We start from the raw sequence: 15,569 nt of genomic DNA, 5'->3' as shown, positions 1-15,569 counted from the left end.
TTACAGCTGGCATTAGTCTATAACTTGATTCTATTTGGTAGGTAGGGTATTTCAATAAGACGCGTCCGATTTCATCCACAAACCTTATGATGATTATTAACTTACAAATTTGTAATGGGTGGTCGTAATCTACACTATTACAAAGAAAACAAAAATGGGCACAAAGAGTAGAAACAAATCAATCATCGTCAAAGCAGCAAGCGACAATGGGTGGTGCCTTTCTTTAGGATGATAAATATAGCCCTGACTATGTCTAAATCATTTCTTACTATGCTATCCACCAATAACTATGCTTTGGATTCTCACTAATCACTCTCTTCGTTCATATTCTTAACTCCAGACATTCCCAAAAGAGGAGAAAAAAAAGAAGCATATAAGACTCTTAAATAAGTGTTTACTATAATGGACAAAGTTCTATTTCAAATCAAAATGACTTGATGCATTTTGGGACAATCGATTTAAAATATATAAACTAATCCAGGAGTCAGAACAGACATATACCTATCACCCCCTAATACATCTCCATCACAGGCTAAAAAGTGTCATCAGGTATTCACAATGCATTGTACATGCAAATCAATGAAATATCCATAATCACAACGAAGATGAATGCAATGTTACGGAGATTTAGAAAGGGAATAACATGGAAAGAGGAAACACCAGAATTCAGAAATCAGATTCCCAAACACCTTCAAGATATTTTCAATTCACAAGATATTACAACTGAGTCCGAGATATATCACAATTCACAAACCAAACATTGTCCCTATGCCAGCTATGTCACGGTCCTGCACGTGCCTGATAGCTCATGGACATGGCCAATGGAAAGTCACAAGGCACTAATATGTTAAGAGTCAATTAATACTTGTTTTCCAATTTCATGTGGGCAGAAATGGGGGAGATGCAAGTTTGTAAAGGCCAGCCTACTTTGGAGCGGAAGCAAGTGTCTATGTCCTTTTCTTCTCAATCAATGGTTGGCCATTGATGTATTGAAGACAGAGAATGGAATGCCCATAGAACATCTACACCTGCTTCCAAGGTTGACACAGATACGCTGCCTAGTGTTGGCATTAAACTAATAACGATATACAGGGATGAGCACATATAAGCACAGCTATGCTTGCTAGAATATTAGAGTATCACACACGGACACCAGAATACCATAATACAATGGAAAACAAGCACTTTTTACCCCTTCTCTCAGGAGGGATGAAACAGAGAATCCTAGTTGTGGACTAAATTTTGAATTCACCTTCTACTGCCATTCATGAGCAAAAGATGCACAGAATCTTTCTTCATTCTTTAAACTGCCATTCACGACGACACATGGGACAATGTGCTTGACCAGATTGAGAATTCACCCACTTCAAGATACAATGAAGATGAAATGCATGGTTGCAAGCCCCCCACACTGCAAAGACAAGTAAATTATCAAAGCATTAATAGCCTTATAAAAAGGGGCCAGACTACAGAGAGGCCATGTTAATACACCATCCACAAAAAGACGATGAACCCTAACCATATTGAAAGGTCAAATGTCACAGTTCTCATTCTGTATATATGGCAATTGCTTCCTTCTCATTTTCAAAATCCAGTGACACTTGAGAAACAGAAACAGAAGAAGAATGGGAGACAGCACAATGACATGTGTAGAGATTCTTTTGGCAATCATCTTGCCTCCCCTTGTTTTCCGCAAGTTTAGTTGCAAGGTACTACTTCCTTCTCCCTTCTTTCTCTTCCTACTGACTTATTACAGTAAAATCTTTCCCCTTCTTTGGCTTTGGATATTCAGTAATCAAATTCTAGGCCGATTAATTTAAATTCATACATCGACTAAATAAAAGACTTCCTTCCGGTTAACTTACTACTACTACAGACAAAAACTTGAGTATTTCCTATAAAAACATGGCATCTGATGGATTTGCCACTCCCAAATCCGGCTTGGGTGGGAATGTTTCATCCCCTTTTATACCACCAGCCTTGTTAGAGAGATACCAGAGGCTACTCTTTTCTCCTCTTTTCTTTTTCCTTTTTGGGTATAAGGGTGGCCAGGGCTAAGGGTTTGTGAGTTTAGGATGCAAATGCAAGTAAAAATTTTACTTTTTGTTCTAAAATATTGGGAAAATGTATAACGAAGGTGCAGATTTCACGTGGTCTCTGAACCTTTTTCTTTTTTGCTGGGAAACAGGTGGAATTCTGGATCTATGTCTCGCTGACTCTCCTTGACTGGCTACCTGGTATTATCTATGCTTTTTGGGCCCTCAACTCCTCATCAAGTGATCTACCTTTCCTATGGTAATTTTTTTCAAAGTGCATCTCTTTCCACTCCCAAATAGAAAAAGGGTACAAGATAATTCTATCATTTTAGTTTGGAGGAGTATTCAACTAAGATCTAACAGCTTGAAGATTCTCTCAATTTGCTTAGAAGATATTCTAGAGTTCATACAATATATTCTACTGTACAGAAAGAGTATCTAATTCTTTTTTTTTACTTTGTTTGACAGGTGGATATGTAAAGGCCCCGTTTCGACATAATATCCGTTTAAGTGTCATGCTGATATCTAATCGACTCATTGAAATAGTCCAGAAATAGAAAGAATTAAGTGCCCAAACTCTTCGAGAAATTGTCCATAGAGAAGAGATTAATTCAAGAAAGAACTTCTGCTTGTTCTTGTATCTGTAACCTGGTGTCTAGAATTCTTGTGACATATATCACTTCTCTATCCTTTTTTTGTTCTTTAGTAAGGCTACTATGAACAACTTGTGTAGGACTGGAAATGACATACTGTAGTTTTATGTTGGCAGTTAAATTTAACGGCCAAGAGGTCACAATTTAAAGCTAGTTGAATTGTCCGTCTTCTCCTTGTTCACCCTATAAGAAACTCTATTCCAATACTGTACCCTTTGACAGTTAGCTACTTAACTTAACGGCCAAAGGTCACAATTTAAACCTAGTTGAATCATCCATTTTCTTTCATTAACCCTATAAGTAAATCTACGCTATACTAGATCCTTTGCGAGGTACACTCAACAGCCAGAAGGTCACAATTAACACCTATTTGGAGAAGAGCCAGTCGGCTTCACCACTGAACTTGGCAAAGATTTTTTTAAAGAAAAACGTCTCGCCCTATAACCCGATCTCTTCTCTTCCATAACCGATGGCCATTAGGATTGGCCTTTCTTGCTAGCAGGATTTTTTTTGAAAAAAACAGAGAAAAGTAGTTTATAGTACTTTATACTGGTTTTATTCTATGAATAACTACCATAATTTATCCTTACTTTTTCTTTTTCTTATCCAACTTCAACAATATTACATATCCAAACAAGGAGAGAATAATTTTTTTTTCTTGTATTGCAGAAACTTAAAGTGGCAAAGAAATCTGCCTGGAAATTAAGAGAAGCACACTTTATCAATATCTCAAGGCAGTTGACTTGAGAATAAAAAAAAACGTTTGTAGAAACAATTGAGAAGTTGTGATTTTCTAAAAACTCCTGCTTCTATGGGAAGTTATTCAAGTCATTACAGGCACGTAAAGCCTATCTTTATCCCTAAAACCAAATTCCATCTCTAACATGCATAATGGATAAAAGTTGCAGTTGGCTGATAGTGATACAAAGTGATTATTCAAGCTTCCATCAGAGTAGATAGACATTAGTTTCCATGGAAAAAAGCATGATACAAATAGATTCAATACCAAAAGCATCTCATAACTAGGGCAAATGAAATGATACTTAACAATTTATATCCAAAAGCAATATGAACTAGTCATAGCAAGATGTAGAAGCAGCTGAAATGCTCTAAAACACAGAGACACATAATATGTTAATACTGATTTCTCAGAGAATACAAGATCCATGGCAAGTAATTGTAGTAGTATATTGACAGCTTATGGTGATAACACTCTTTATAAATCTATATCTTAAAAGTGCACTTTTGTTAACTAAAAATCCAAATAGTGGGGAGAAGCTGTCCTGAGAAAGTCTCTGTTGGCGTATTTTATGCCAGAAATAGAGATGATGCAATGGAGGATAATTGGACAGCTCCAGATGTATCACAAGTTTCAATTGTAAAGTTGTCTCTGATACAGCTACTAACAATCTTACAGGGACAAACGAAACCCTTATAAGATCATGATGTTATCTCTGAAACTTCATGTAACGTGGCTATGAGAAACTCCTACAAGCGCTCATGCTTCATAGGACCAACTGCTCTCACTTCAGATAATCAACGGTTAAAGGAGGGCAGCCTGAAAGACATTACTTACTAGGCCTTCTTAGTACTTTATGGAACGAAAGAAACAGAAGATTGTTTCAAAGTACTATGATGTAGAAGCATTAAAAGTTCTTTTCTATTTCATTCATATTTTTGGTAAAGATAAAATAACATGTTGTTTATATAGCTGTCAAAGTGGTTTAATGCATGTGGATGACTCATTTCGATTCATATACGTTATTTGCAAAACGTTTTGACACCGACTAGGTGTTTAGTAATAAAATCAAACAAAAAAGACTCCTGACAAGCACAGGACTTAATGAAAGTAGTGTACTAAGGTAAGTACAGTAATAGAACCAGTGTGCAATTAAAGTAGTACTGTTCTCTCCGTTGAGTGCTTAACCAAAATACTGTCGACTAAAGGGGTTTTATATAAGATCGTAGTGCTACGTTTTGAGAATATCCATGTTTTCAGTAACGCACGTACTATGCATCTAAGAAATTGTACCATTTACTATATCATTGTCCACTCTTACACCAAATCAAACGAATTGAAACTAATTATGTCATCCAGTAAGGCAGTGATAGGTAACACTAGAATGAAGGACTACAAAAATTGTCAAGGAGCACTTTATACCTCTTCTTGTGTTCATTAGTAACATCATTAACAACAACAACATACCCAGTGTGGTCCCACAAGTGGGGTCTGGGGAAGGTAGGATGTATGAGACCTTACCCCTACCTTTGTGAGGTAGAGAGGCTGTTTCCGGTAGGTGTTCATTAGTAATATCAATGCAGAAATATGTAAACCTTGAAACTAATGCAGGGGGAGTTCTCCAATTTTGTCAAAGACATGATGACTGCACAATTTCACTTTTGTTCTCTTGGCAAGATAGCCCAGCAGGCTTATAGCCTCAACTGAAAGGCACAGTCACAAAGTCTAGGAACCAAAATACTCTGATGCTTGAATTATTTCACCAATTACATCAACAATGTATCTCAAAGTTGAAACCACGAAAAAAAAAAAAAAAGACAAAGTACAGTCATATAAGGCACTATCAATATGCAATCTACAAAACATAATAATTTATCCATGTAAATATGTTAGAATTGGTGTAACTCATTGGATATTCAGATACACTTGGTTTACATGATAATGGTGATTCATTAGCTTAAATGCCTGAGGAAAGTATCAGGAAGAGATAAACAGACGTACTTAGTGGACAATCATCACCAGGGAGTTTGCAATCAGGACAACAACCATCAAAAGCCATCCTACATATACCACAAGTTTCATCCTGAGCGTCCCATGTCCATGAAGAAACTGCATGCCATCTGCAATACACAAGGAAGTAACAAAAGTAAGATGAAGTAACCATACCATGTAGTCTAAAATCCGACAACTATTAAAATACCAAATGCCATGAAGAGGACATACTCTATTGACGATCCCAGCAAAACACCAAATCGAACAGGTTAAGGGAAACTTCATGAAATAGTCCCTCTCACAGATATATCCTTTAGTCAAAGCAACTAATCAATTTGCAATATAAAGCTTACCCTCCATTTACTCCCTCCGTCGCAATTTATATGTGGCATCCTTATCCTTTTTATTCCGTCCCAAAAAGAATGTCATCTTTCAATAATTAGAAATAACTTAACTTTAAAACTCCATTTTTACCCTTAATTAAGTGATTTATAGTCACACAAATACCCAAGGTTTGTTTAAGACCACAAATTGCAAAAGTCTTCCTTTTCTTTTCTTAAATTTTGTGTCAAGTCAAAATGATGACACATAAATTGGGTCTACTTAAAAAATCAGAATATGCAAGCAACCTCATAGGAAAAGTGAAACAATCGATCTAATATAAATTGAAGTAGATTTTCAGAGGTAAAAAAACAAAGGGCTAGTAAAAAATGCTTATTTTTAATCATAAGAAGTTGTACATTCTCCAACAAAATTCAGAATTCAATGATATTAAAATCCAATAACTAATTACATATCTAGGCAGAAAATATGCTTTCGTATCAGAAATGATTTTGGTAACCGTGGATATAATTCACTGCACTTATTATCTGCTCAATCAACATATATATATATATATATATATATAATAACGTAGCCTTCTTCAAATCTGTGAAGTAACTACAAAAAGGATACGCAAAATCTTGACTTTCATTGGCTCGCTCTCTGCAAAAAAATGGGAATTCGAAAATTGTATACTGGAAGAGAAATTAACCTTTTTATATGACGTTAATCTGCGGGTGCGAGAAATGTCCCTTTTTGGAAAGTGGCGGAAAAAACTTGTGAAAAATATCTTATGGGCCGACCCGGTCATTTGCACTTCTTCCCTATTTCGTGCTGGTCTTTAATTTATGTCCTTCAATTGGGCTGGTCTTTAATTTTGTCCTTCCAAATCGAATTTTACGCATCATAACATCAACAAGTTATACCAAGGGTTTTAAAAAGCTTAGCCTCTACTAGCCATAAATTCGATTTTGAAGGGAAAAAATTAAAGGCTAGTCCATTTGAAAGCCAAAAATTAAAGACCAGTCCATTTGAAGGAGCCACCGTACAATTTTTTTTCACAGGCTTCGGCTTAGCCCATTGTTGTCACACAGCCCGCTAATGATTTCAATGCACTTTCGTCCCTAATTTATGCTAGTCTTTAATTTTTGTCCCTCAAGACAAATAATTTTTTCTTGGGGTATAAAATTATATTTTCACATCAAAATATCCCACAAGTAATGTCGGGGCTCTTAAAGAACTTATGACCTGCTAGGCATATGCACGATTTTGAAGGACAAAAATTAAAGACCATCCCATTTGAAGGGAAAACCGTGCAATTTCTTTATATTAAAGTCTTAAAGGGGAGCCTGGTCAAGTCTATTTTGGCTAAAATAGTTCTTTAAGCATCATATGCTTAAACTAATTCATCATGCTATACATAAATTTGTAATGTAAAAGCAAGTCAAAGCTTTATGTCCTCGACTTTTAGCACCCACTGGTAAATATATTTGCAGCCATAAGCAAAAGCCAAAGAAGCAAGTGTTTGTTTCTCACTTTTGTTTGATAAGAGGGAATAGAAAGGCAAATATATAGAATCCTTAGATACGAATTGTTTTGTTTGTCGGCTAATTGATCATAGTTAAGGAAAATTCTCCCTTATTTGTTTTGCACTTTTCTTTTGTAAGGGTAAATATTTCTGATGATATAAATAAAATTAAGATGAAATAGACACACAAATACCTCTATTTGTTCTGTTTTAACATCTTGATCCCCCTACTTGACGAGATTTCGCTCAAACATATGAACCTATTCCAAATTAGTGTTTCAAACCTCGTATAGTATTTTCAAAATTCATTCTATTGCGTATGTGTATGGTCACTTAAGTTGTTTCTGTTAATTTTGTAGTTACTATCTCTAATTTACTATATCTGATGATATTTGATTGGATACATAATTTAACTTACTGATTTGACTATTATGATACAATAGTGTTGATAAAAGAAAATATTAAAGTAACAGATGAAAAGAGAGAAATACGTCACAAGTTAAAATGTAAATAGTTTAATGAATCTAAAATTTTGAAATTTCTAAGAATTGTATATAAATAGGGAGTTTCTTAACATGACGTTTAAAAACGAAAAGAGTGTTAAGTATATAACTTGAGACACTAAGTGTATTTAAATTTCACCCCGATTCTTTACTCTTTTTGTCCGTTTTCAGCAAGTGAAATGCATGTCTAGACATAATTATAATTTATTGTTTGTCTATAAAATTGTGACCTCTAATAAGAAAGAAATGCAGTGTTTGAAATATATGATTTATCTATTAATTTCCAAATCAATTGACTACATTTTTGTCCATGTATCTAATGACTACATGAGATCACATAGAAATAACAGTTATAATTTGATTTTATAGCTCACCAATGTTTCCTTGTATACAACGCATCCATTAAAATGTTTACATGTACCTTAGGCGTAAGATGTATGAAAGTTGAACACCACACATTTTGTTGATAATGTTAAAGCCTATGGATAAGTAAAATGACAAATTCCTGCTCACGATTTTTTTTTAATAATAAGTACTAGTATTTTGCCGCAGTAGAACCGTTGTAAAGATTTTCTTGATATATTTCTTGGGTAGATAAAACATTAGCTATTTTTTTGCTTTTAAATAATGCAGATTTTATTTCGGTCCTTCAAAAAAAAAAAACTTGCGTACTAGCTAATCGCTTCATATGAAATAAATAATAACCAAGTTCTTAGAGTTAAATTTATAAACACTTTTTCAACTATTATTCTACTGATGAAAGTGTTACTAACAATCTTATTACTCATCTTTTATATTTTTATACAAACTTAGCTTATAATATAGCAACTCAACAGGTTGACAAATTGAGTATCAGATATGGTTGCAAAAAAATTCTAATTATTATTATCTAGTTTAGTGTTTTTCTACTTCAGCAGCACAAAAAAGTATATACCGCTTAAATTTTCAACAAAGAAAATTAGGATGAACCCCTTGTGGCACCATAACTCTGCCCCAGATCATGAGGAACAACAGAAATTGTATTTCTCCTAGGTAATTAAATGTATCAATATCGTAAATATTTGGGCACTAAATTCTTTCCAAATATGTGGCTCATGAATGTCTCCTGCCAACTATGCAAACAAATGCAAAATCTTCCATATTAATTAGAGAACATCTTCATATTTGTATATAACATGATCATTCCAAGCAACAAAAGAACACAGAACTCTACATCTACCATATTTTTCCACCTTGTTTGCATATCTGTTGCATCCAAGAAAGCCAAAAAAAATGACAAGAAAGAAAGTGAAGTTAGCTTTCATAACTAATGACTCAGCAAGAAAAGCAACATTCAAGAAAAGGAAGAAGGGTCTGATGAAGAAGGTGAGTGAATTGAGCACCCTTTGTGGTATTGATGCTTGTGCTATTATTTATAGCCCTTATGAGAACCAACCAGAAGTGTGGCCAAACACCATGGGAGCTCAGCGCGTGCTCGCTGAGTTCAAGAGGATGCCTGAGATGGAACAAAGCAAGAAGATGGTCAATCAAGAGAGTTTCATAAGGCAAAGGATCGCGAAAGCAAGCGAGCAGCTGAAGAAACAAAGCAAGGAGAACAGAGAAAAGGAAATGACTGAAGTAATGTACCAAAGCTTGACTGGGAAGGGGCTGCAGAATTTGAATTTGGGTGATTTAAATGATCTTGGTTGGGTTATTGATCAGAATTTAAAGGAGATATATAAGAGGATCGAGGCGGTTAAAAAAGGAGCTTCCACTTCTTCTGTTGCAGCATCGCATGCTGCTGCAGTATCACAGGCAGCTGCTGCTCCACCAGTGGTGGAGCAGAAGCCGCCTGTGGTGGAATTGGGATTGGATCAGGGGATGCAGAGGACACAAGCAGAGTGGTTTACTGATTGGATGAATAGTAACACAAGTGATCAGCAACTTGGTTTTGGACATGGAGATGAGATGATGATGCCCAATTTTAATGATAACCACAATGCTAGTATGTGGTCTAATGGTTTCTATCCTTAAGATTTATTTTTTATGTTATGTGATCCCCTTCTGCATGGAATTTCTTTTCTAGATTTTTGCTCATGCCCTTTTCATCTTTTGTTATTTTCAAATATTTTTATGGTTATTACATAGACTGTCTGGACTTTTGTTGAAAAAGTTCTCTAATTATTGATATTTCTGGTTAAAATTTAAATAGTGGTCCAAATAATGGCTATCCATGAACTTTGCTCAGTTCTTCATGGTCGTATTTCTTTATTACTTGAGGTGATCAGTTGTCGAAAGCTCGAATTAGTATGTACAGATTTATATAACACAAAGTAAGAGATCAAGATCTATGAGAGCTTATAAAGTGTGATATCATGATTCTAAAGAATGATCTCACCATGAATTCATTGCATTATTATGAGATCTTGGACATAATGATGAATAAATAATAATGAGCTTGATTTGCCCATTAATTCAAAGGATCATACCTAATTTAAGCATAAGGCTGTCTTTTTTCAACTGACCATGTCTGACATATCTTAATGAACTCTTAATGCCACTTTTAAGTTTGCTTTACAGAATAATCTTATCATACTATCAAAGTTTAAACCTTATCTGTAACAAACATTTTTGATGATTTAATTTGTATTAATATATCTTATCCACGACATTATAGCAATCAAATATGCATAAACGTGAGTTTCTCCCAAGAATTTTCTTTAATTGACGAAAATGAGTATGTGTTTAATTATCAAATAGTTTTTTCGTTTCTAAGGTTTCCTATTCTGCTTTTTATGAGTGTATCTATCCTTATGTAAAGGCCTTTCCAATAGTTAAATATTACTAGTGTATCAATTTTTTAGATAGCAATACTGACCTCCATTCATATTCCGTTTGATGTTCAATGGATTATAGGAAAAGCACACAATAGGATGAGTCATTGGTAAAAAAAAAAAATAGATTAAACACTCGAGGATTAAGCAACACAATACAATTTCATAAATGTCGGGCCACTAGCTTCTTCTGATGATTTAGACTGCAGATAGATTTTGCATTAGCTTAAAAAATATCAAAGTACTTATACATGAAAATTAAGTAAAATGCCTCGACAAATATTTTCAATTGATTGGAACTATTAATAATTTCTCAAGTTAATTGCCTGGTGGTTCGAAGTCTCCGACAATTTTTAATGCAGAATAAACTTTTGTAAAATTATTATAATTATAATATATGTGGGCACAAAGTCATGTTCAAACATGATCATGGAATGAAGATACTATTAGAAGTGCTAATGCGTATATACTGGCATTTCTGGAACATATCTCTCACACAAAAAATTATTTATTGTAATTAAAACCCAACCGATAGGCCACATACAAAAATACTTTGATAATCAAATACTATTATGACATTCCTATCCATAATCACAACCAAGATGAATGCAATGTTACGGAGATTTAAAAAGGGAATAGCATGGAAAAGAGGAAACACCAGAATTCAGAAATCAGATTCCCAAACACCTTCAGGATATTTTCAATTCACAAGATATTACAACTGAATCCGAGATATATCAAAATTCACAAACCAAACATTGTCCCTATGGTAGCTATGTCACGGTCCTGCACGTGCCTGATAGAATTGGTGTAACTCATTGGATATTCAGATACACTTGGTTTACATGATAATGGTGATTCATTAGCTTAAATGCCTGAGGAAAGTATCAGGAAGAGATAAACAGACGTACTTAGTGGACAATCATCACCGGGGAGTTTGCAATCAGGACAACAACCATCAAAAGCCATCCTACATATAACACAAGTTTCATCCTGAGCGTCCCATGTCCATGAAGAAACTGCATGCCATCTGCAATGCATAAGGAAGTAAAAAAAAAGTAAGATGAAGTAGCCATACCATCTAGTCTAAAATCCGACAGCTATTAAAATAACAAATGCCATGAAGAGGACATACTCTATTGACAATCCCAGCAAAACACCAAATCGAACAGGTTAAGGGAAACTTCATGAAATAGTCCCTCTCACAGAAATATGTCAATATATCCTTTAGTCAAAGCAACTAATCAATTTGCAATATAAAGCTTACCCTCCATTTACTCCCTCCGTCGCATCCTTATCCAAAAAAATGACAACTTTCAATAATTAGAAATAACTTAACTTTAAAATTCCCTTTTTACACTTAATTAAGTGATTTATAGTCACACAAATATCCAAGGTTTATTTAAGACCACAAATTGCAAAAGTCTTGCTTTTCTTTTCTTAAATTTTGTGTCAAGTCAAAATGATGCCACATAAATTGGGATGGAGGGTCTACTTAAAAAATCAGAAAATGCAAGCTACCTCATAGGAAAAGTGAAACAATCGATCTACTATTAAATTGAAGTAGATTTTCAGAGGTAGTAAAAAATGCTTATTTTTAATCATAAGAAGTTGTACATTCTCCAATGATATTAAAATCCCAATATCACAAGATAAGCCATATCCAATAACTAATTACATATCCCAAAGCAGAAAAATATGCTTTCGTATCAGAAATGATTTTGGTAACAGTGGATATAATTCACTGTACTTATTATCTGCTCAATCAACATATATATATAATAACGTAGCCTTCTTCAAATCAGTGAAATAACTACAAAAAGGATACGCAAAGTCTTGACCTTCATTGGCTCGCTCTCTGCAAAAAAAAAAAGAATTCGAAAATTCAAAAGAGAACAGGGAAAACATCACATAAATGATGATTGTCCAGACAAGGCCCACTTGCCTAATCTGATGACATATAGAACTTAATTAAAATGGGCAATAAAGCTCACACCGACAAAACAATTAGAGAAAAATAAATCCAGGCCTTTAATCATGTTTCCAGCAACTGAAGAAATAAATAGAGCAAGGGCAAACTCAATCTCTAATATAACTGACTCATGTAATGCCCACAACGCCTAAATGGGTTCGAGTTTACCCAAGAAACAGTCATATGGAGTGCAGTTAGTATGTTCGTTGTCCGGGAAAACATCCTATGACTTTATTAAATTTAGCATGATTGTGGACGAACATTTGTAGATATTAAAACTGATTTAAGACTCTTTTAAAGGGCTTTCATGTTCTGATGAATTTCTTACACGAAAAATGGCTGCAGGATGGTCTTAGTTTGAAGATGCTCTTGTTAAGTAGTGATTGCATCTTTCCCAGTCTGTTGTAAAACTTGAAAGGGCTGGATGGTCAGCCCAAGTTTGTCCTTTAATTTCCAAATTGTCAAGACACTGATCATATAGTTTTAGATATGGAAAACAGACACTAATGCCTGCTTCAAACAAACAACAAATCGAAACTACATTTTTCGCTAAATCTAATTCTCAAAATACAACAAATGACATGTGTAGAAAAAAAAAGATAATATCCCAAACAGTTGAGGCACAGAAGGCAGGCATCATCCTTCTATATATACACAAATATGCAAATAATAGAGGCAGAATTCGTACAGGCTCAAACGAATATACCCTAAAGATGTGTACTCATATGATTCATACAATGCTTATAAATAACTTAAACAGATTAACTGAACAGGGAGTGATCATATAGCATATACTTAGCATATTTTATCAACAGGGACTCTCAAATACGTTTTCAGAATTCAGCAGAGTCCTTAGCATATGTTTGAAGACACTGAAACCGAGTCTAAGATGTTGTTCAACCTTATTAACATGTCCTAAATCTGTAGTATTGATACTAACAACACATTAATGGCGGAGGCTTCGTGGTTTGAGCATGAGTCATTCGGGTAAAACACAAGTAGTCTTTTACTTAAAGTATTGGATCAATAAATGTAGTTTAGGCCCTATATACGCATTTCAAACAAAATATGCAACAAGATATGCTTGCAACACATGCAGACCTTAAACAGAATGTGCACTGATGACATAGAATACATGCAGGACTGAATAACACATACTTCACTCGCACAGAGATGCACATGGTAAGGATTAGATATATCTTGCAATATTCAATCATTTTACAGAATTGAGATAAGGAATTATTGCATGAATAACATGTGAAGAATTCAAATAATGTATATCGGGGGCATTTCAGTCTGTAGCACTCTTATTAACCTAGATTGAGCTTAAATAATGATGTGTCATTGTATTTTTCTCTAAAACCGCTAAGACAAGAGCTGGAACTTAACTAATTATTCGTAACATATTCCTTTGGTTCCAATCCCTTAGAATGTGCATTGGAACAATAATTTATGCTTAAAATTCATGTCTATACTGCTATTGTTAGACAAAACAGAAGGAGACCAGATTATCCTCCAAAACAGCATCTGCAGACTAAAACTTAAACCAAATATGAACTAAAACCAGTAATCAACCCCAGTTCACATAAAACAGACGCATTCGACAAGGATATTCATGTTTGCAAATGGATATATTTAATGACATAGAGATGAAAAACAGAACAGGGCAACAAAATCCATACTTCGCATACATGTTGTAAACTGAAACGACATTAAATATCTAAATTCGTAAAACCCAGCCTTGCTTGAATAGTTCTAGATTCCTAATAAACAAGACAAAAACCCAAATGATACCCACGATATTCAGAATATAGAAACTAATAATGAGCAATCCAATGAAGCAAACAATTAAAGTTCAGATCCAACTTAATATCATTATGACGCACAAGCTAATAATTCAGAGTCTACATAACTGATATACACGATATATAATCCAATATACAAATTCTTATAGCTCAAATGCATGCGGGAACTGTATACATCTAGTATATTTTAGGTATAACTCCCATACTCTCAAGCAGAAAATCAAAACTTACACAAATAAGACACGCTTGAACATTATGATTTACAGCAAACGTCTTTGGCTATACTAACATACCCGAGTGCCGCAATCATTGAGAATACGCTATATTAACTAATCTAAGTTCGACTAAACCAAATCACTGCCAACCCAGCTGTTAACTAACACATCATCATAAATTAAAACTCAACACGCAGAATACTAAAAATTAAAGAAAAGGGAAAGGTGTACTGACCTTTTGTAGGTGCAATGAACGGGGTGTCGATGTCGTCGAATCTACGCTCGAACTCGGACGAACCCGAAACCGATTGAAATAACTAAACTTCCAACCCAAAAAAAATAAAAAAAATAGAATGATGTGTTGGCTGTTTTTGTCGATTTTACTTGGGGATTTTCGTGGTTCCTTTTTCTAAAGTTGATTAGGTTTTTTGATTCCTCTCTTTCTTTTTTTTTTTGTTCTTTGATTTTTGATTTCCAGATCTTGGTCGATCTGTTTGTCTCTTCCCCAAAACCCCGTTTGATTTGTTGATCCCCTCCTTTTCTTTCTGTTTCTTTTTTTGTTGATTTCCTTTCTTCTTTCTTCCCCCTCGTTGTTCTCCACCCCTTTGTTGTCGTTATTTACTGTTTTTTATAGGTTTGTTTTCGTTGTTTTTGTACTGAAAAAAGGGAAGGAGGAGCGGGAGAGAGAAAAAAGTGGGGGACAAGGGTGAGTGGGGAGCGGAGAAGAAGGAGGGAAAGCGGGGTGAGTGGGAGCGGCGAGAATGAGGGAAAGGGAGAGAATCAAGGAGGAGAGGCGGAAAAGAAGAAAAGGGAAAAGAGAGAGGCGGCGGGTTTTGGGGAAAAAAAAGAAAGAAAAGAGAAAAAGGTTTAGGGTAAGGTATTTTAGGGGATAAAAGAAAATGGGCCGGGTCGGGTCAATTTCATTTGGGCTGGACCGGGTAAGATGTGGGCTGGTCTGGGTAGAAAAAATATGGGTTGGGTATTAAAATGTG

General features: G+C 34.8%; 2 protein-coding genes and 1 long non-coding RNA gene across 4 annotated transcripts; 2 read left to right on the top strand and 1 right to left on the bottom strand.

The window, feature by feature from the left end:
• Window positions 1-655: 655 nt before the first annotated feature.
• LOC132598521 (anaphase-promoting complex subunit 11-like) lies at window positions 656-15,436 on the bottom strand. 2 transcript variants are annotated; one of them, XM_060311449.1, is made up of 4 exons: window positions 12,414-12,508; window positions 5,652-5,675; window positions 5,430-5,548; window positions 656-1,411 (listed from the first exon to the last, which is right to left on the bottom strand). In XM_060311449.1, exons 1-4 carry the CDS (start codon window positions 12,491-12,493, stop codon window positions 1,296-1,298), a joined length of 339 nt encoding a protein of 112 aa, XP_060167432.1. In that variant the 5' UTR covers window positions 12,494-12,508; the 3' UTR covers window positions 656-1,295. The 2 variants fall into 2 exon arrangements, 1 of the variants encoding a protein (XP_060167432.1); XR_009566591.1 differs by lacking the exon at window positions 656-1,411 and adding an exon at window positions 14,813-15,436 and having other exon boundaries at window positions 5,534-5,548; window positions 5,629-5,652; window positions 12,414-12,443.
• Window positions 1,572-2,853, top strand: LOC132598523 (uncharacterized). The gene is made up of 3 exons (XR_009566592.1): window positions 1,572-1,709; window positions 2,189-2,295; window positions 2,505-2,853. It is a non-coding gene; the product is annotated as an uncharacterized LOC132598523 (long non-coding RNA).
• Window positions 9,045-9,785, top strand: LOC132598519 (agamous-like MADS-box protein AGL80). Its single transcript, XM_060311448.1, has one exon. It carries the CDS (start codon window positions 9,045-9,047, stop codon window positions 9,783-9,785), a length of 741 nt encoding a protein of 246 aa, XP_060167431.1.
• Window positions 15,437-15,569: the final 133 nt, after the last annotated feature.

The sequence above is a fragment of the Lycium barbarum genome, chromosome 6, assembly GCF_019175385.1.
Source record: "Lycium barbarum isolate Lr01 chromosome 6, ASM1917538v2, whole genome shotgun sequence".
In the NCBI taxonomy this organism is placed as follows: Eukaryota; Viridiplantae; Streptophyta; class Magnoliopsida; order Solanales; family Solanaceae; genus Lycium; species Lycium barbarum.
This window is presented reverse-complemented; position numbering and strand designations above follow the sequence as displayed.

Coding starts and splice junctions, on each gene's coding strand:
- LOC132598521 (XM_060311449.1), bottom strand. CDS start 12,493: ATGTTTTCCCTGTTCTCTTTTGAATTTTCGAATTCTTTTTTTTTTTGC. Junction 5,549..5,651: donor TTGCTGGGATCGTCAATAGA/GTATGTCCTCTT, acceptor TGTGTATTGCAG/ATGGCATGCAGTTTCTTCAT. Junction 1,412..5,429: donor TGGTGATGATTGTCCACTAA/GTACGTCTGTTT, acceptor TTGTCTTTGCAG/TGTGGGGGGCTTGCAACCAT.
- LOC132598519 (XM_060311448.1), top strand. CDS start 9,045: ATGACAAGAAAGAAAGTGAAGTTAGCTTTCATAACTAATGACTCAGCA.